The sequence below is a fragment of the Eleginops maclovinus genome, chromosome 1, assembly GCF_036324505.1.
Source record: "Eleginops maclovinus isolate JMC-PN-2008 ecotype Puerto Natales chromosome 1, JC_Emac_rtc_rv5, whole genome shotgun sequence".
NCBI lineage: Eukaryota > Metazoa > Chordata > Actinopteri > Perciformes > Eleginopidae > Eleginops > Eleginops maclovinus.
Window position 1 is genome coordinate 1,486,919 of NC_086349.1, and position 21,980 is coordinate 1,508,898.

A 21,980-nucleotide genomic window follows, 5' to 3' on the forward strand; every position below is an offset into this window, starting at 1 on the left:
GACCAGGGAAAGATCTTCATGACAATGCTGGAAGTCTTCCAGATCTCAAGCACCTTCATCAGCTTCAAAGAGAGACTGAAGAGGTGCTGAAAAGCTCCTGCTAACTGTCCGGCGCACACCTTGAGCACCCAGCGGTTGGTGTTGTCTGGCCCCCTGGCCGTTCTCACATTGATCTTCGAGAGCTGATTCTTGACCTGTCTGGTGGTGATTATCGGAGGTGTGAAGCGGCTGGAAGTGTCACCCAAGAGTGGGGTTGGGGTCTCTAGAGCTATTGGCTTCCAGACGTCCCTCCAGTCTGGCTTTGTAATTCTCCTTGGCTGCCTTTAGCTCTTTATTCAGCTCCTTCTGTACAACTTTAGCCCCCTCAGTGTCTCTTGCCATGAAAGCGCTTTTGTTCTTGTTCAGCAGTGTTTTAATGTCCCCATTGATCCAGGGTTTATTGTTTGGGAAGCATCGTACCTTTTTGGTGGGTACAATGCTCTTCTCACAGAAACTGATGTAGTCAGTGATGCACCGTGAGAGTCCATTAATGTCCTCACCAGGAACTCTCTGAAACATGTCCCAGTCTGTTGTCCTGTAGCACTCCCTGTAGGTTTCTCTTGAGTTTAAAAATACTTTTTAACGTTGTGACTTTTTTTAATATAAAATCTTGCACATTTCTATATGATACAATTGTAGGCATTCTGTAATGTTGTGCTTGTGTTGTTTTTCAGATCTCATACTGTCAAGGCATGAGTGATATTGCCTCCCCGATACTTGCTGTGATGGACAATGAGGCGCATGCATTCATTTGCTTCTGTGGCATCATGAAACGCTTGGAGGGAAACTTCCGGCCTGACGGGCAGCTCATGTCTGTGAAGTTCCAGCACCTCAAACTGCTCCTTCAGTACTCCGATCCCGAGTTCTACTCGTACCTGGTGTCACGGGAGCCGATGACCTGTTCTTCTGTTACCGCTGTTGCTCCTGGAGCTCAAGCGAGAGTTTGCATTTGACGACGCTTTGAGGATGCTGGAGGTGACCTGGAGTTCCCTGCCCCCCGATCCCCCTGAAACCGAAGTGGAGCTTGTCGACCGCCAGTGGAAACCAATGTCATTGTAGAGATGTCCTGCAAAGACAAGGACAAGAGGGTTGAGATCTGCCTCTGTGATGATGGGGAACAAAAAGAGGAGCAACGTAGACGCCATATGCTGAGGGCCTTCAAGAGAAGAGCATGTGAGCAGGGATGCTGTCATATCAGAGCAAGACAGTACACATGGGAAGGGAATCAAGGACAATGAGTGTGATATTTCTCCAGTGACAAAGGAAAAAGCAGATTCGCAGGCTCCAGCTCTGGAAAGACAATTAAGTTTCGGGGAGTTTAAATACTATACAGCCCGAAATGAAGATAGCTTTCATATGGAGAATGCTGAGCAGGATCTGGGGTCTTCAGAGCCAGTGACAAGCAACCCAAGGCGCCAGTCCACAGTGGAGAGTGAGGAAGACCCAGGAGAAAAAACACCTCTCATAAAAAACTGTTCCTCTCCACATCATCCCCTCCTCTCTTCCTAATGGCCTACAAAACTGAAAACTGGCCCCTCTGCCCCTCTCACATCTTCAGTTTCGCCCTCCAGTTGGCCAGGTGCTTCTCCAGACTCTCCCCCAAACTCCACAACCAATGGGAGTGAGGGTTTAACTAGAACTCTCTCTAAAGTACTGACCTCTTCCGCCCAGGTGCTCAGCAGTACAGGGGTTATGGCCTCCTCGACCCCCACTGTAAAAAACGCGTCTCCATCCCACGCTCACAACCGCTTCCTGCTTTCTTCACCCACTCTGTTCTTTGGGAGAGGCTCCTCTCCCAACCGGTCGTCCTCCAACAATCTCCCTTCCCCGGGCAACAAATCCCCCAGCACCGCAGTTAACATGAGCAGCTCATCAAAATCTGAGACCACCAGCATCAAACCCTGTTCCCTGCCGCCCCCCCAGGAGTTTGGCAAAGGAAATCCCTTCATGCTCTTCCTGTCCCTGTCCATCCTGCTGGAGCACCGAGACCACATCATCAAGAACAACTTTGATTACAACGAGCTCGCCATGCACTTCGATCGCCTCGTGCGCCGCCACAACCTGAGCCGGGTGCTGCAGCGGGCCAAGACGCTGTTTGCAGACTACCTGCAGAGCGAGGTGTGGGACTCAGAGGAGGGGGACGAGGTGAGCTTGGACTCCCCCACCACTGCTCCACAAGGTCTCTCTCCCCACGTTCTCCTCCAGGCCCATTTACAGCCACCTAGCATCTCCTCAGTCACCCAAACTCAACCTATAACTCCGCTACCACCATTCCCTCCCCAACAGCTGAAGTGTCCCTCCCCCCCGCTATTTATTCCATCATGAACCATTTGGCGTCCCATCCTTAGTGAACTGCTCAGTAGACTCATGGAGACAGGGATCTTTTTTTAGACGGCCATCCAAATTGAACTGGGCCGTTGAGGATCTTCTTATTCTGTTCATGCTTGAATACATACTGTATATTCCCTATGTCTATAATCATTGCAATATTTAATTTATTAGCCATGTTACTGTTTGTCCTTAAAGTGTGAAGACAGGTTAGTATGTTGTTCCTGATAGGCTGCTGATGCATGAGACTTTAAACCATGTTATTCAGGACTGAGATTTCCCAGAACAAAGAAGCATTAGCCTGAGTTGCCCTTTTTATCAGCTTTGTTTACAAGCTCTTGTTATGTCCAACAAACCACACAGTGTCTTAACTAAAGTTGTATTAGTTATTAACATAAGGGGAAAATCCAGATTCGATTGGTTGTCAGTTTGTCACAAGGGGAAGTGAGACAACACCTGGATTCAAGACCGAAGGCCAGACACAAACTGTACCTACCTTATATACCTGACCCAACCTGTCACGTTAACCTTAAAGGACACAATCCCACACTACATTCATATAGGGGGACTGTTGCTGTGACACTCTCAGTACATACAGACCTTTCCATGATGGAACAGATACACCGTAACAGGTTACTGCTCCTCTAAGGAGTGACATGTGACCAGATAAGGAACCACTGGGTGCTGAGGGTCATTATTGGGGCCTAGTGAAGCCCCAAATTGTGATGTGAAAAAGGTGTGTTTTACATTTGACCACAACTGATTTCAATCTGGCTAAAGTAAGACATACTTAAACAATTCAACCTCAGGGAGGAGTGTACTGGCAGTTTTTTGACCTCTGGCCAAATGAGGACGCCATCTATCTGGACATGAAGTCTACTCCCTTAAACAAACTAATTAAGGAGCTGGCTACATATATGTTTGGCTTCTAATTATTACAGATTTTTGTAATTTTTCATATTAGAAAAATCTGTTATAACATTGTTATTGAATTGTTCAGGAAGGAACCCAGACTGCTGTACCTCCTCTCGGCTCTCTGTAAAGAGTCCTCTCAGTTATACAAACTCAAGACAGTCACGAGTCGTTTCAGAGAAATACCATTCCTATTGGCTGTTCTATGGATGCAGATGACTGTGCACATCGCATCGATGCAAGCCTGAAAAATACCAAGAAAAGAAGCGTAGGCAACCACTCTACACTAACAACACATTAAACAGAGAGTCAGACAGACAGTCAGAGCTTTTCAGAGATGGAGACACATTTTGCCAATAGTGAAACCTTCTGCTCAAGCCCAAATGTAGGATTGCTTACACAGTAAGAAGGTACAGTTGGATGCAGACACCCCCTGGGCAGGGTGACTAAAACAGCCGCTTCGTGAACTAAGGAAACGTTCATGTTAATCCTGACATTTATAAATTTAACTGATATTCAGAGAGGGGGGCAAAAACATTGGTTTGAAATGTCTGAAAGGGTTGGAGACCCTGCTGAGCTCCAGGTTCAAGTGAGAGGCTCCCTCCCACATTGCTCATATCTAAACAAACAGTTTAGGCATGACAACGTTTATAAGAGAAGAGCCCTTGAAAGGCCAGGGTCTTCATCAGGCATGGAGAGATGTGATGATGTTGAATTGCACATAGGAAATGGAGGATTCAGTGTATTTTTGGAATTTTTGGAACCTGAATACTAACTTAAAGTCTCTGCCGCTTCTACTCTTACCATTGTTGTTCAAATATGTCTCTCACATGTCAGCCAAATGAATCAAAGTGCAGCATTACATCACATGTTTGAGATCTGGTGCCTAAAGCTGTTTGCACCAGTGTTGTCGGCTGGATTTTGCCTTTCACTCCAAAGTGCTGTTGCATCTGGTCTTGATGGAATAGAAGGAGAACCAGAGAATGGGTCTCACCAGGATAATGTTGCTGTGCCCCATGCATTACACCACATATAGATTCCCATACCATCTATGTTAAATGCTGTGTATGATCGAGAAATAAATGATTGTGTCTTTAACCTGTAATCTTTTTGCCATGAGGCCGATATTCTCTAACGATACTTTCAGCTTCATTAAAGTGTAGTTCAAAGACCCCAAAAAGCTACTGTGGAGTATTCTAAATGAATTATTTAGTCAGTGAGCAAGTATACATAAAATTGGACCATGCTTTAACTCTGAGAGATGGCCAAAAATCAAACCCACAGGACTGTGAGTCAGCGGGGTGGGTGGGTGTAACCTGTCTTGTGCTCTGCCGAAAGTGATCCGAATGCTAGCTGCTAACGAAGCTTCCACAATCCTCCAGCTGCTACAGGCTCTAGCCCTGACTGAACAGCTTCCTGTGGCTGTGGAAAAAGAGGCAAGGGATCATTAATGTCATATTGCGAGCCCAGAGACAAGCTCTCAGGAAGTGCTCGGGGTGTTGAAGCAAATTTAACAGGGGCCTAACGCTGGAATTACAACTTCAGTGCCAGTCACATGATGCCATTTTGGCCCAAAACCTTTTTTTACCATTGACTTACATTGGAAAGAGCATCTGTAACGCAGCATATCATTTTTTTTTAGATAAATCCACTTCCAAATTAAAACACTTAAATAGCCCTTATTCAAATAGTTATGTCCCCAAATATGTGCTTAATGGTAAATCCACAGTTATCCATCTCCTTTCAACTGTGACGTAGCAGCTTGGAGGCGGGGTTTAACAAGAACCTGTGTCAGTAAACTAGAGTTATCTCGGTCGGGCTCTGACTAACGCCTGATGGATTCTAAGAGTGCGACTGGAAGTTAACATTTAACATTGAAGGATATATCACAGCATGTAACCAAATTCTTTACCAAACAACATGGTTCTTTATGTCTCCGTGACTCTTTTTGGAAGCTCACTTCTGCCTTTTTTATAAGTCCTAATAAATACAAATATTTCTCCTTCTAAATCAAAATCCTAAAAATATGGAAAAAGTTCTAGTTTCAAATATAACATACAAAATCTAAATTATATACTAGACAAAACATGTTTGCATTATTCATTCTTTGTGTGTGTGCAGTTTGGGACCCTGTATGGAGAGCCTGCCCTCAGTGTATGATTGTGTATGTGGGTGAATCCTAGCATGTAGTCTAAAGAGCGTTGGTCAGAGACTAGAATGTCTCTATATCTGCATCATTTACCATATTTACCCATGTCTTAAATGTCTCCATACATAACGTATCCTCAGGAGGATCTTTAGAAAGATGTGTTTCCTAACAGCTGACATGTAAAACCTTTTCATTGTAGTGGAAATCATGCATCAAAAGGGTTGATACTTATCCATCTGTCCAACCATGGATCGGAGCTTACTGAAACAGTGATGGTTATATTTCAATCATTGAAACTTATTGACTTAAGATCCATCCTCAATGGTAAAAATATTTCTTAAAAATTCAAAATGTAACACAAGAAAGCCACGAGTCAGCAACAGTAGGCCTGTACATGTTATTGTTGTTGTTGTTTTGTTTGTTGTTGTTTTGTTTGTCTCTGTTTCAAAGATATGAACATGTTAAGCCTTATTTAGTGTGCACTTTGAAATCGATTGGAGATAAAGCACAGTGGTAATAGCAGTGAGGAATATATAATATTCATTATCAGAGTTATATGTAGAAACTCCTGAGAGATACACACATACACAACCTTTGTAATCGGGCCCCAACTCTCCACATCGTTGATGATGTTTTGGACCCCACCGATTTGTTGTGTGGGAGCTGTTTTGGTGCTGAGGGGTGTATCTTTAAATGTTTTTTCCCTGCATTGTTTAGTTTTAAGACTTCATTCTCCAGTGGCCTATATTATATATTCTCACCAGTCTATAATGCAGAAGGCTGAACAGGAAGTGTGGCTCCCACCCCTCTTTGACGACTGCTTCGGTTTTTAAGCAGAAACTAAAGTAACTCTCATGTCTTTACGGAGCCCCTTGTAATAATTTATATTTAATTTCATGTCTTTTTCTATATCAGTATTTAATATTATATTTCAGAGAACTGAAGTGACTGGACTGGCTGGTGTCTGAGCCATCAGTATGTGCATTTGTAAACAATTGTTTATATTATTGAATGACATAAGGTCAACTTTTTAATCATACACCACACAGCAATGTTACTGAGTGTATATTGGACACAAATAAATATTCAATGCAACTGATCTGGTAAAGGATGATTGTGTTTTTGAATTCACTGAAAATTGCTATATTAGTATGAAAGCTGGAGTAAAGGGCATGATTTGGAGCATGAGACAATGTTACCCCCAATCTTCTTCATCAATTCCAGGTAGAAGTTTGAGATATTATTGGGTGACTGTAGTGCTCAGATCATCAGCATGTGATAAGTGCATGTGAAGGGGTTAGAGCTGAATACATGTTATATTGACGTTTCACTCATGTGATGGAAACTTCTGGAGCAATGGAGATGAAACTCAGAGAGACATGGGGAGAGCTGGAACTTTGATGGCAAGCACTGAAGGTTTATTATGAAGTTAACGGCCAGAGAATTGACAAGACATTTGCTGCAGCCACGAGTTGACAGAGCGGTTACCCGACCAATTCTGAAGATCTCTACTGCAGTCCATGGTTTTAACTAGTTCAGAGTGTATAATCAACATTCCTCATCAGCGAGACCAGACAAATATGGACCCTGAATCTAACTAAAGCTGTCGTCCATAGAAAAGAGAAGAGAAGAAGGGCTTCTAGACGTCCCTGAAAAATAACTATCTCCGGTCAGCTTGTGCTCGGTCATAGACTGGCATCAACAAATCGCCCATGCTGCCCCTCCTTACGGGGCCGAAGAACTATGTCATGGGAATGAAGACAGAGGAAGGAGAAAATGTGTCAAAGGTTAAACACCAAAGCAAAATATTATAAAAAAATATAAAACTAGCAAAACCTTTAATGTGGAGAAGTGGAATCCTTCAGCACTGACGTACTCCTCAGGTGTTTTGCTGCTACTCAACAAAGAAAATTCAAAGCACTCTATGAGTCCTGTGGAGCTAACTACCATATCAAAATAAATCAAGGAGGTGAGTAAACAATGGCCAGCGTTTAGAGATATTAGATTCTAATAATCACATGTATAAGTGAAATGTAAACAGAGCGAGCTTATAAGTTGGATATAGGAAAGCATGAAGTTAAAAAGTGCCAGCTGTGTGGAGTGGGACAGCAGGTGGAATAAGTGACGGAGCACACCAGCTGAATTCACTATCAATGAAACGAGGCACAAAGATCCACATTCCTTCAGAGGCTGTGTGAGAAGCGAAGGTATATTGTTGGAATTTCAGTAAGAAAGAAGTACATGGAGACATCACCAAGACTGTGACAGAGGATGTTCAAAAACCTGTTGTCCTAAATGTCAAAAAATTGGTCATACTGTTGTGGCATGTTAATGAAGATAAGATAAGACGTTAGTTATCCTGAAGGAAATGAGTGTGCCAGAAAGAATACAATACATTTAATGTCAATTGAAGTGGTCCAATGTCCTGTTTTCCGGTTGCCATTATTACACAGGTGAGGGTGAGAGACAAAGAGTGATGAATTTCCAATCGTTGGAGGCAGTTTGGTTCGGTGTATTTTGAAGGGTTTACAGTACTCAGGTGGAGGACTTGATGAGTGAGTGGTTGTAGCTGTGAGCGTCTGCTGCGTCTGGTTAGATTGGTATGCTCTGCTCCTCCTGTGTGCCGTAGCCTTTCCGATCACCTATGACACAATTTATACACCCTGTGCAGCTAATCACAGCCACCAAGTGTTCAAAATAATTATATTGCACAAAGAAAATAAATGAGCATGTCAACAATACACATAAAGGCTCCTGCAATAAGCATAAAAAAATAGTAACAATAATAATAGTAATAATAAAACTGTATACTAACAGTGCAGTAACAAGAGCAAATTAAACAACAAACTACAAGTAACAAAGATGTACAAATAATGAATGTCAAAAACAAAGAAGAACGAGAAGAAGGGGCCCTAGATGTGTGATAGAGACGCAACCAAAAAGAATGTCACATTCCACATTTTTAACAATTATTTCGTATTTATTAAGTTCCAAGAGAGGAAGAATAGAGACATGTCCAACTAAAGGACAGGTTACCAGCATGAACTTCATCCCATGCAAAAACCAGATATAGCAACGGTTTAAGCAGATCTGAGGACATGTTCCATTGGTTTTTAGTGTGGGGACTTTACTTCACATAGCATGTTTTAGTAGACTGTATATAAAGTTTTTAGTGGGAAATAATACTGATATAAAGAGTGGGGGGGTGCAGAATGAGTATTGACAAAGGTTACTAAGGACATGTTTCACGTGTTATGTAGTCTCTGCAGTCTTGTTGAAGTTTGGATAAATCAACACAGCTTTGTTAGAGTGATTGTAAACTTTCCAGCACAATCCCTCAGGGTGCATTACCGTCGTCTCCCTCTAGGTAGTGGTAAAAGGCCACACTGGAGGATCTTTAGAAGAACAGGGTCAAAGCCTTTGTTTCCGTTTCCGGGTCAACGATATCCTTCACAAACAGGTGAAATGTTGACCCGACTGCCGCGGCTCGGGCTCTCTTTGCCCCGGTTACTCCGTAACCACCCGGTTCGGTTCGTCTCCCAGTCAAAACCCAGCGGTGCTGCCGGTGTGGCTGCAGTGACGGAGCTGCACCCTCCTGCGGAGAAGAGCGATCACGGGGAGGTCAGCCCGTATGTCAAGGTGAGTTCTTTCCTTGGTACCGATTGTACCTTAATGGTGACTGCACTGACCGAGCCGGGTTCAGTTTATCATACACACACGGACACAGACACTGGTTACTGGGGTGATGTTACTCTAAAATACACCAGTACACACGGTACTGTTCCGTAGGAGAACCACTGTGAGCTGTAGCTAGCAACATTAGCTAGCAGAGCTACACACACTGTCTGTTTATCACACACACGCAGGGCATCTGACAGCTTCAGGGGTGGAAGAAGTACTCAGGTCTGGTACTTGAGTTAAAGTAGAAGTACTCAGATCTTCTACTTGAGTAAAAGTAGAAGTACTCAGATCTTGTACTTGAGTAAAAGTAGAAGTACTCAGTTATTGTACTTGAGTAACAGTAGAAGTACTCAGTTCTTGTACTTGAGTAAAAGTAGTACTCAGATCTGGTACTTGAGTAAAAGTAGAAGTACTCAGTTCTTGTACTTGAGTAAAAGTAGAAGTACTCAGATCTGGTACTTGAGTAAAAGTAGAAGTACCAGAGTGTAGGAATACTCTGTCACAGTAAAAGTATTCTAAATGTTCCTCCAGTGAAAGTAGAAAGTACTCTAAAGTCTGATTTAAGGGCTGATCATATTTAACATCATTAATCCAGATCTGTAAAGTAACTAAAGGATTAAATACATGTAGTGGAGTAAAAGTACACCATTTACCTCTGAACTGTAGTGGAGAAGAAATAAAAAGTAGCGAACAATTGTACTTAAGTACAGTACTTGAGTAAATGTACTTGCGTAGTTTACAGCCCTGGCTTCAGCTATGTTGCTTTTTGTTTCTGACAGTCACAGTGGATATCATTTTCAGATTGATGATTAGTGTAAGAAACGGAAAGTAATATCATATATTGACTGATGGTTTTATATTAACTGAGCACATTATCTTGTCTAGGCAGAGGTGTAGGACTATTCCGATTATTTACTCAAGTAAAAGTAGCAAAACTACATTTTAAGTAATTTGTTATAAGTGAATGTCGTCCTTTCAAAGTGTTACTTTACTTTTTTTATTAAAAGTTTAAAAGTATTAGCGTTAAGAACAACTTTAAATACTGAAAGTAAACGTATGGTTCTGCAGAATGGCCATTTTAGGCTGCAAATAATTGAAACTGGTTGGTAAATGTAAATTACTGTTTGTGTGTGGAATATTAAACGCCACGACACCTTTTTAACTTAATCATCAGGAATGCAGAAAGAAAATGTCTAATTAATAAATAAATAATTTACTTATTGTCACAATAATGTTGAAATTGATTTTGTGTAATATTCCCAGTTAAAGTCTGCACTCGATTAATTGCACACACACACACACACACATATATATATGTATATATATATATATGTGTGTGTGTGTGTGTGTGTGTGTAAAATATAATTAAATTAAATTGAATTGAAAGAAAGTGGCAGATTATTAGGTCCATCAGAGTAAAAGTGGGGGATGCATATGAAATCAGAATCACAATTCCTTTATCTGTCCCACATCAGGGACATCTGCAGTATTACAACAACATAAGTATAGAGCAGGTTAAAGTGAGGAGAAAATACTTGCATATTAAAAAATGAATAATAATAATAAAAAAACACAATCGATCAAAAAACAAATAGCAGATAAGTTCACCATGGTTAAAAAATGTAGCCCTAAATATTTTTTTGAGTGACCATATTGTAAATAAATTGAGAGAAAAAATAAAGCATGAAACGAGAAGGGTATTTTTGCAGGCAGTGTTGAATCATGTGTTACGAATATCTGTAATGAATGTGATGCCTCTCTTGTGTAATTGTCAGAATCCAGACTACCATGGCTTCTCGGACGACCCTGTGGTGGATGAGTGGAACATGAGAGTGGGCTTCTTCTTCGGCATCTCAGTGGCTCTTGTTATCGGAGGGGCATTTATCCACTATTTACCAGACCATGGGTAATGTTTTGGTTCTTTATCTTTTCATTAGTACCGTTTTACTGTTAAATATTAAACAATCGTGCTACAGTGATGTTCTGCATGGTTTTCAGTAGAGGGTGAAAGTGTTGTGCTTTTCTTTTTGAAGCTTTTTTTTGTTTTTACAGAAAAATACCTGTCATATTTAAACATATTGTTTCTTAATTACTCAGGCTATTTAGATTTGTTGGTGGCCTTCAGTCCAAAGCTACCACTCAGCAGTCCAGCTTAACGTTTCTGTTCTCTTGTTTGTGTGTAGCATGCGAGAGTGGGCCAGGAGGGAGGCGGAGCGTGTGATCGTGCAGAGAGAGCAGGAGGGTGTTCCTCTTTTAAGCGAGTACTACTACGACCCAAACAAGATTGTTGTCCCCGGCTCTGGAGAGGAGTAGGATCAAACATCCACCTTCTGTATTTCATGATTATTGTATTTCACTCTGAGAGAATAAATGATTCTATATGTACATATGCGGTTGTTGTTGTTGTTGTTATTAGGTGTGAAAATGATGTGTGAAAATTACTTATCAAACTGCATTTTAAATATTTCCTAATAACATATGAAATTTACACCCTGCATTGATTGGAACCGCAACTTTCAATGTTTGACATCTGCTCAGTGCTACAAGCCGTTTGTGGTCAGAACCAAAAATAGGTCTGAGGTTAGAAATCGAGTTTAAAAAATATCTAATAAAATATGTAAAGATTGTTGAACATTGACTTGTTGGAAAATGATTCAAAAATAACTCCACACCATATTAAGGTAACCATCACCCCAATGTTTCACAAACGTTCTTTGGATATGTTGTATTTCCAAGTAATATTTGAATGGAAACACATTTTGAATACATTCTCTTTAAAGTCATCTGATCAATAGCTTAATGAATTGCATTATTTAAGCAATAAATATATAGCCACTAAGAAACCCTGTTATTATTATAATGGCAACCTTTGACCTATACTGCTCCAGCACAACAGAAAGCAGGGCACATTCATTATACAAAGAGTCTAATCCAGGGGTTTTCAACCGGTGGTCCGCGGACCCCTGGTGGTCCGCGGCGGCATTGCATGTGGTCCGTGACAAGAGCCTATGTTGATCAGTTCACCATTGTTTTTTTTTAATATAAATTCGCTTTGATATTTCAACACATTTCCAGAATACCGTTACATATCGTGAAAAATATGTTTAAAATAATATAAAGGAAATTCAAGCTGACAGAATGTAGCCTTGCGCCTATCCAGTCTATGGTAGCCTGTGATTCGCTAATGGTAATGAGTTGCGTCGCTAACCTCACTTATTATTCATTACGTACAGTCTTGCGAGCAAAGTTGACACACATTTATAAGCATAGCCGACGAGAGTATTTTAAGATAGGTTGTAGTACAGCAAACATTTGTTACATATGTACTAGTCTAGCTATATATCTAGCACCAATGGATCGTTTTGTAGTGAGGAAAGTGCCAGAGGGACAGGCTGCCATGACAGAGGGTCAGGCTGCCACGACAGAGGGACAGGCCGCCACGATAGGGCAAGGACAGGCTTCCGAAGCGTCAACTTCGCAAAAAAGACGAAAAAGAAAATACAATGAGGAATATGTTAAATATGGATTCACAGTGACGACAGACAGAGCAGGAGAGGAGGTACCACTGTGTTTCGTATGTTCAACAATTCTCTGTAATGAAGCTATGAAGCCGTCGAAACTTACGCGGCATATGGAGACGCATCACGTCCACTTGAAGGCCAAACCCGTTGAGTACATGCAACAGATGTTGCGTGATTTCAAAGGACAGCAGGCTACCATGAGGAAGAGTGCAAAAATAAATGAAAACGCACTGAAAGCATCGTATCTGGTCGCTCTCAGGGTTGCAAAAAGTAAGAAGCCCCATACCATTGCAGAGCAGCTTATATTGCCAGCAGCCATAGATATGTGCAGAGCTATGGTAAGCGAAGAATGTGCCAACAAATTAAAAAACTATTCCGTTGTCAGACAACACAATCGGAAGACGAATTGGGGAAATGGCAAATGATGTCAAAGACCAGCTGATGGCAAAACTTCAGACAGTTCTGTTTTCCCTTCAAATCGACGAGACGACAGATGTTACTAATGATGCGCAACTGTTAACATTTGTGCGATACGAGGACAGTGGCACTATGTGCGAGGAATTTCTTTTTTGCAAACCACTGCCCGGGCGAACTACCGGTGTAGAAATATTTAAAGCACTGGACGATTTTTTCACGGAGCACAATATCTCGTGGCAGAGGTGCGTTGCATTATGCAGCGATGGGGCCCGAGCCATGAGTGGCAGCAAGACTGGACTGTTTGCGCATGTAAGGAGGGTGGCTCCGGGGGTAATTTGGACACACTGCCTGATTCATAGAGAGGCTCTCGCCTCCAAAGATCTCAGTGTTGAGCTCAGTGGTGTGTTTGATGTCGTTGTCAAGACGGTCAACTTCATAAAACGAAACGCATTGAATACACGCCTGTTTTCATCCCTATGCCATGACTTGGGAAGTGAACACAGCTCTCTCCTTTATCATTCAGAGGTGCGTTGGCTGTCTCGCGGCGCTGTGCTCGCCCGTTTGTTTGAACTACGCGGAGCTATCTACGAGTTCTTGTGCGAGAAGCATTCTGATCTGGCTTCCAATTTCAACGATAGTTACTGGTTAACTAAGCTGGCGTACCTCACAGATGTTTTTGCAGAGCTGAACAAGTTGAACAGCTCCATGCAAGGGAGAGATGCAAACGTCATGCAGCTCTACGAGAAGCTCGACGCATTTGTGAAAAAAATGTCAAAGTGGATCGAACGAGTGGAGAGCAATAACTTGGCGATGTTTCCTTCAGTTGAGGAATACCCTGACAGCACTGACATCAACGACACTATATGTGAGCATTGAGGAAGCTTGTGCGTCAATTCGCAAAGTACTTCACTGATTCGGAAGAGTGGCGCCGTGACAGCAAGTGGATCCTGCTCCCATTCAGTGACGATGCATCAGTAGGGTCAAGTCTGACGGCTGTGGAAGAGGATAAGCTGATTGAGATGTCCACAGACTCTGTCAGGAGGCATATGTACGACACACAGCCCCTTGTTAAATTCTGGATAAGTTGCCAGACAGAATTTCCACAGCTTGCTGCAAAAGCAATGAGGTGTCTTTTGCCCTTTCCAACCACATACCTGTGTGAGAGTGGTTTTTCTACACTGGCGTACTTAAAGAATAAGTACAGGGCTAGGCTTGATCCAGAGAATGACATGAGACTGTCTCTGTCTACCATTTCGCCACGAATAGACAGGCTGTGTGGACTTCACCACGCCCAGATATCACACTGACAGGTAGGCCTAATTCTCCCATGTTTTCACTGTTACGACCCTGGCGGGTTTAGGCCCCGCCCTGTGTTAATGGTAAGCCTGTTCTCTCTCCCTGCTTTTCTCAATCTCTCTCTGCTTTTCTCAATCTCTCTGTCTCTACAGCAGGTGATTGGTGACAGGTCTGTCCTGGCTGGGTTATAAAAGCCCTGACCAGCCAGCAGTTGAGGCTGCCTTGGTCTTCATTTGTTGGATTTTGGTTCTCCGGTGTTGTTGGATTTTTGTTCTCCGTTGTTGTTTTGTCACACACCTAGACTGACTTTGCATGACATTTTTAGTTACTTTTCCCAATACTGAATTGCACAACACTTTATTATTCTTTATTCTTTCTTTAAAATAATCTTTAATTTAATTTAATTTAATAAATCTACTTTTATTATTATAAAATCTGCGTGGCCTCTCTTTCATGTTTCATGCATTGAGCTATGCATGTAACACCAAATACACACGCGCACGCGCAGGCACATCAGTGGGCCGCGGATTGCTTTCTAGTCCGAATGGTGGTCCCTGGGACAAAACCAGTTGAAAACCCCTGGTCTAATCTATAGAAGAAATTCTTGGTAAAATCTGATGACATTATCTAAGCATTTATAACCAAGACTAGATCCGAACTGAAATATAATTTATTCACAAAGAATCTCCGCCCTTTTGAGAGCTCACATGGTGATACCTGTTGGCAGTATAGAAGATTGTTCATGGGTGAAATCGTTTATGTTGGTTTTTCAGTGAGTCTTTGAACGCAGCAGGGGTACGTCGCTACAGTGCGCATGCGCAGTGGATTGAAAGAAATCTGGCGCCACTGGAGCCACGCATGTGCACAGCAACTCATTGCAAGTAAACACTCATTGCTGTTGCAAATACTCCTGACTGTGTTTAAAGCAGGTAGAATTAGCTGTCTCCTGTAACTGTTCACACAGTTTAAAGGTGTTTGGAAGTGAACCCGGAGTACTGCGGAGACCTCTGACTACAGGTTCTGCTGCTGCTAGCAGACCATGACTTCACTCACTCTGAAAGGAGTGACAGTGAATTTTCCCTTTCCTCCATATGACTGTCAGAAGGACTACATGAGCAAAGTGATAGAGTGTCTTCAGGAGGTAATTCTAAGAACTGATGGGTGATGTTTCTCAGCTGAACAGGACATCATGCATACATTCATGTACCGGTAATGTTGCAGTTTAAAACCGTCTTATTCTGGAGAGAGCTTCACCTGCTCCTGTATGGTTATTGTGTCTGAATTCTGCCTGTGCCTGTTATTATTCTGAAATGGACCAATCAAACAATGACTACTTTTACTGTCTCTACTTTAAGTACATTTAGATGAGAATACTTTCTACTTTCACTGGAGGAACATTTTGAATGCAGGACTTTTACTGTGACAGAGTATTCCTACACTCTGGTACTTCTACTTCTACTCAAGTACAAGATCTGAGTACTTCTACTTTTACTCAAGTACAAGATCTGAGTACTTCTACTTGTACTCAAGTACAAGATCTGAGTACTTCTACTTGTACTCAAGTACAAGATCTGAGTACTTTTACTCAAGTACCAGATCTGAGTACTTCTACTTTTACTCAAATACAAGATCGGAGTACTTCTCCCTAATCTCCCTACTCCAAAGTCTTAACTTTAAAATAGTGTTGTTACTCCTAAAATAATCCTCCTTCAAAACATGTGTATGTGAGGTTAGAGATTTTAAAGACCTGGTGGATGGACTTGTTGCTTGTCCTCTGGTTTGTGATACCTCTCCTCCCTACTTCAGACTGAGGTAACATCTGTTTGAAGGGAGATGTTTGGCGGAGATAAAAACCAGTGAACCTGTGTTTCTCTCTCTCTCAGAAGGCCAATGGGGTTCTGGAGAGTCCAACAGGTACCGGTAAAACCCTGTGCCTGCTCTGTGCCACCCTGGCCTGGAGGGAGCGCTTCAAGGACACCATCTCTGCCCGCAAGATCACAGAGAGGCTCAAAGGAGAGGAGATGTTCTCAAACACACCGCTGTCCTCCTGGGGGACGGCTGCTACAGACGGAGACACACCAAGTACGTTTAGATCATGGCACCATCAGATCGAGCAGATAAAGTGTTCCACTGCCAGAGCTCTTCTCTGATAATATTAAACAGTAACGCTTTAGTTGTAGAGGACTTTTCATACTTTCACAACATGGCATGGCCCATCATAAATAAAAAATACAAGAAATTCACTTTAGGTCAAACATAAAAATATAATATAACAGATCAAGTATGTGAAACATATGATAAGAAAATGAAAATACAATAACAAAAATAATGATCCATCTCAATAATAGAAATCAAGAGATAAGAGAAAATGATTAAATACAATCAATTATAATAAATAAATAATAACACAAATAAAAAAGAATAATCAAAATTAAATGGCCAATTTTATAAGGAGAGGTCGCTAACAAACCTATAAAATAAATACAAATTAAAACCTATGGATTAAAGAGAGAATAAATAAAACTTAATACAAATAAATGATAGGAATAATAAAGATTAAAAGACCAACTAAAAGGGGGTATCTTCAATAAACAGCTAATCTAAAATGATGTGTCTTCAGCTGTCGGCCAAAATGTCCAGCTTCATTGGGTTTGTTTTGACCTCAGTGTACAGTGTCAGCAGTATGAGTAGAAATGACATGCTACAAAGATCCTGTCAGGATAAGTACCCTAAAAATTATTTAAAAAATGTATGGTCATTGGGCCTCATTCACCAAACAGTGTGTGTGCATTTAACTATACAAAACCTCTAATTTATTCTGTGCTCCGATAGCTGCTCTGAACACATCTAATGTCCCTCTCTGTGTCAAACACACACTCACACACGCTCACTTACAATTGGCCTGTAGTAGCCCTTAATTCAGCTTGCGCTATTAATGCGCATCAAAATTCGAGGGGGAGGGGGCACATTTAATGGGACATTGACTTTTTGGTAGCTTTTGTACTCTGCTCCCTAAACGCTGCATGGACTCACTTTAAACCCACCGACTAGCATGTTCCAAATAGGGCTGTCACTTTAAGTTCGAGAATCGATTGTACAATCAATTGGACCGACCAACATATGTTTCGAAAACGAAAAGAGGGAATCGACTTTTACCAAAAACGTATTTTTTAACGAATTAAACAAATAAAAAATATTTTATTTCATTATGATTATTATTAACATAACTCACAAACAAGCAGAAAAGAAAATAATTCCGAAAGTGCAGTAGGCATTGCGACGGCTAAAAAGTAAATTCCCACCAATTATACGCACCGGAAACAGCCTGATAGTGTTATGTTGGCTAGTCCTCAAGTGAATTTTAAGTTTTATTTTCAAACTATTTAACAATCGCCTGCCTATGCGAAATGTTTTTCATATTGATAATGGTAAACAGCCAGAAGCCTGCAGTAATGTTTTTCCTCATTGATGTTATGGCAGTCCATACTGCTTATTGTTTTTCGAGACTGCTCCTGTTTGTTATATACGAACTTCACGCAATAAATAATCAGAAATGCTGACCTGTACCTCTCTTGCGCCCTCTTTACGTGAGTCCTAATGGCAGTGTTGGCCTTTATTTTGAAAATTGAAACCTAGGCGTGGATAATCGATTCTACATTCGATTCAATGAAAATTTAAGCCTAAAAAATCGATTGTGATTTTTTCAAAAAGTGACAGTCCTAGTTCCAAATGAGCACTGCTTTAGTTATAATAATTAAAATCTTATCATATAGAAAGGGTCGAGGGCTATATACTGTCCCCTCTTGGATATCCAAGCAGCTGACAGGACTCTGTGGGATGTGATGTGATGGATTTGTGTTTCTATTGTTTCTCAGCCTACTACACCGATGTCCCCAAGATCATTTACGCATCCAGAACACACTCTCAGCTGGCTCAGGTTATCAAGGAGTTAAAGAATACTACATACAAGTAAACTGTTCCATTTCTCTACATTATACGATTATATAATTAGAAATATATTGTTTATGCATGAATAATGCCAAATGTGTGGAATGCTTCTATTGTCGGGTTCAGCTCCCTTCAGAAACAACATGTAGAGTGTGTTCCTGTTAAATCCATGGATCAATGTATCCCTTATATGTGTGTTTCTGCTGATTCAGGCCGAAGGTGTGTGTCCTGGGATCAAGAGAGCAACTGTGTATCAACCCAGAAGTCATGAAACATACGAGCAACCATGTTAAGGTATGAAAACTATTACATCATGTTGTTAGATTACATTCAGCGTATAAGATAAGTGCCAGGGGCATGCTGTCAGTGCGGAGTCAGCTGAGGTGTCTGAAAGATGCAGGCACAACCCCAAACGTCTCCCGGCTCATTGTTGATATTTTCACACTCTTTCGTGTTAATTCTAAGCACCAGCAGAGAGCTGGGAGAATATTGTGGGAATTTGAGGTCTCTAATAAAATCAGAAGGACGCATCCTAAAAAGTACTTGCTTGGTCTGTAAGAATGAGCTGATGCAGCAGTCCTTGCTCTTGAGTCTGTGTTGCTAATATCTTTAGGATTGAAAAAGCTGTGGTTATGGCTCAAACCACTTCTGCAGATTTCACTGTGTTCCCTGCTTTGCTTTGTTTTTCAGGTCCATTCGTGCAGAGCCAAAGTTTCCACAAGATCATGTGTCTACTACAATAACGTGGAAGGTGATGTGCAATATGCAAACTTGGTAGAGCTACTCACATGCAGTAGAGATCAGTGACACAACAATGAAGTCCTGCAGGCTGTTAGTACAGGTTCATGTTCTAAACTAACTCGGAACCCCAACTGAAAGCCAGGTGTGAGCGGCGTGTAAGCATTCAGTCTTCCAATCCACACTGATTAGTCTTCTGTAAATGTCTGAAAGCCGATCCCCTACAGCCGCCTTGAAACCCCGCGCTCTAGGAGGCTGAATGCTAACCTGCCTTCACCAGACTGACTGACTGTGGTCACTTACTGAGCCAAAATAGATTTCTTGTTAGCTCCATGTCAAGATATCAACAGTATTAAACGATCCCTTCATGGATGTTCTCTCCCCACCCATCGTAGCAAGTATTGAAACAGCGAAGCTCCCGACAGCTTTTTAAAATGCATATACAGCAAAATATCTGTGGGATCTAAACAGGCAAAGTATTTCTGCCAATAAGGCTTCATTAAAAGTGGAAAAAAACTTGGTAAGGGCATGCCTCACATTTCAGTCAGAGTAGATTGGTCATTTTGGTAGAATTGAAGTGCGACTGTGACTGATGGTCGTCACAAATGCTTCTGGAACGCTACCAGTTGGTTGACCATATAACTAAGGCATTGTTACATCTGGCTGTTTCCAGCTGTTCTCCAGCAGTAATGTTTCTTTTTTAATTAGCATTTTAAGAAATTATTCACAAAGCATACATAGCAAAATGAACACATCTAGGTACCTAAATGAACGACATAACAGTTAACAAATCCGAAATCAATAATAATAATACAAATAAAATAATGGATACAATATTAATACTCAGGTGAACATTAATTGTCAATTCTTACCTCATGTTCCTTATTAATCTTCTTTAAAGTGTTCTATACTTTACCCATTTTCCCATCTTTCCTCAAAGATATGAACCTGGTTTTTAATAGCTGTTTTTTCCATCCCATGGATTTCATTTACTAGGTTATCCCATTGTGAGTTTCTTAAGTTATTATCTTTTAGCTTATTCCTTGTAATTTGTTTAATAATTGCTATTCTTGTCATAAGAAATAGGTAGGGATCCTTTTGTTGTTGATTCCCTCAGTGTTTTCCCCAGTAACAGGGTTAATAGGTTCTTGTTAAGAGAAATGCCAAAGATATTGGACATTTCTCTTAGAAATGTTTCCCAGAAGTCCCCCGAAACATTGCAGGCCCGAAATACATGAGCATGGTTGGTCTTCAGGTCACCGCATTCTGTCCAGTAATGGGCTATCATGTCTATTGCAAAATGCTACTTTTATCCCCTTTTTTCTTAAGTCTTACTTTCCTTTTCTTTGCCTTTAGAGAAGAGCACTGAGAAAGAGCTGGTGAATTCCGTCCTCGATGTGGAAGACTTGGTCAAATTCGGCAACAAACAGAGGTGTGTCTCACACACGGTTGTTGGTGTGTTTGCTAATGAATGTGTGCTTTATAAGGAGTCCAGTCAAACCACTGATGCACGTTTTTTGTTGTGTTTGGATTTTAGGACAGCAACATATGATTTTGAAATATGACTAATTAATCATCCGATATTTGATGTTATTTAGACCTTAAATAATTAGGAAATGAAGTTTTGTAATTATTTTGATCTCTGTAAAAAGATTACACTCTTTGTAAAAACAGTTTATCTTAGTTCACTCCCAACCGCTGTTGGGTTTTCAATATGTTATTTTCCCTCCTCCGTCCTGCTGAAAGTCCTCTGTTAGAAACTCATGCCAATTTGACTCACAAATACACTTATTAGAGTCTTCTCTGAGGCAGGTGATATCACTGGTACAGGCGATGTGATGTGAAAGCCTCTCTCATATATGTCGCCTTATTTTGATTGGCTCACAGAGGTAGAGCAGGTTGTTAACTTATTGGATGGTCAGCTGTTTAATCCACGCTCTTCCAGTCAGCCTTCAGTGTCCTTGGACGACATACTGAACCATGCATTGCTTCTAGAAGGCACAGCCATGGTTTGGGGGAATAAGATTAGATGATGCCTCCTCGTATGGCAGCTCTAGCATCAGTGTCTTGAGTCCTTTTTTAGCATAGAATGTAAAAAAGCATTGTTTGTGGACTAGAAAGGTGTCATATAAACACATGAAGAAACCAGGCGGTGACACCAACAATGAGTAAACACAAGGCCGGATTAGTACCTACGGGGCCTAACCCTAACCCTAACCCAGGGCACTGAGAGCTCATAGGCTCATGGGCCTATAAGTTATTTAAGGCAATGAAGAGTGAGTTTCATTTAAAACAGTGTATGATGAGTGAGGTTGTGGCAAAAAAAACAAACACTTTTTTTTCCTCTTGTCACGGCCCAGGTTGCCCATATGGTTAATCCGGCCTTGACTGCCAACCTTTATGTGCTCACTCCAAAGCATTTAAGAGCCACTTCTCAACTTCCAGCACATTATTCCCCCAAATCCCACTTCCACCTCCATACGGACACCAAATGCCGTGACAGGAACCTGATATGCAAATAGCATCGTTGAATATTTACAGCAAGAGAGAAAAAAAAAAACATTTTTGTCCCTGAGAGCCCCCCTTGCTCAAGGGCCCTGGGCATGTGAGGAGAGAACGATGAATAAAAAACCCAAATGACTAACTTGAAATACATGTCCAACAAGTAGATCTGCAGAAAAACTCTCTTTACTAGCTAGTTGTTGTGAGTAAGCTTAAAATGAAAGGACTAAATATATAAACTTTAGCGTAATTTGGAACGTTAGATAAAGAGCGTCTCCTTCCTGTCAGTGAATCATGTCAGCAGTAAGAGAGAGGTGGACGGGATCAATCAGAGAATCAGACACATTTATTTATGTGTTGGCTTTTTTTTCAATGGGATGGATTAACAGTGATAATGCTGCTCTAGAAGCTCAGTTGAGTCATTATGTCCGCTGTAATGTTTCAGAAGT

At 41.2% G+C, this 21,980-nt stretch overlaps 2 protein-coding genes and 1 pseudogene across 2 annotated transcripts; all 3 read left to right on the top strand.

The window, feature by feature from the left end:
- Positions 1–2,387, top strand: part of LOC134871984 (TBC1 domain family member 25-like) — a 4,128-nt pseudogene extending 1,741 nt beyond the window's left edge.
- Positions 2,388–8,809: 6,422 nt separating this feature from the next.
- ndufb11 (NADH:ubiquinone oxidoreductase subunit B11) lies at positions 8,810–11,498 on the top strand. The gene is made up of 3 exons (XM_063888324.1): positions 8,810–9,067; positions 10,885–11,015; positions 11,293–11,498. Exons 1-3 carry the CDS (start codon positions 8,894–8,896, stop codon positions 11,420–11,422), a joined length of 435 nt encoding a protein of 144 aa, XP_063744394.1. The 5' UTR covers positions 8,810–8,893; the 3' UTR covers positions 11,423–11,498.
- Positions 11,499–15,220: 3,722 nt separating this feature from the next.
- On the top strand, positions 15,221–20,594 carry LOC134872001 (regulator of telomere elongation helicase 1-like). Its single transcript, XM_063895060.1, has 7 exons — positions 15,221–15,484; positions 16,227–16,425; positions 18,219–18,312; positions 18,504–18,585; positions 18,982–19,042; positions 20,386–20,461; positions 20,567–20,594. Exons 1-7 carry the CDS (start codon positions 15,383–15,385, stop codon positions 20,592–20,594), a joined length of 642 nt encoding a protein of 213 aa, XP_063751130.1. The 5' UTR covers positions 15,221–15,382.
- The last annotated feature ends 1,386 nt before the right edge of the window (positions 20,595–21,980 follow it).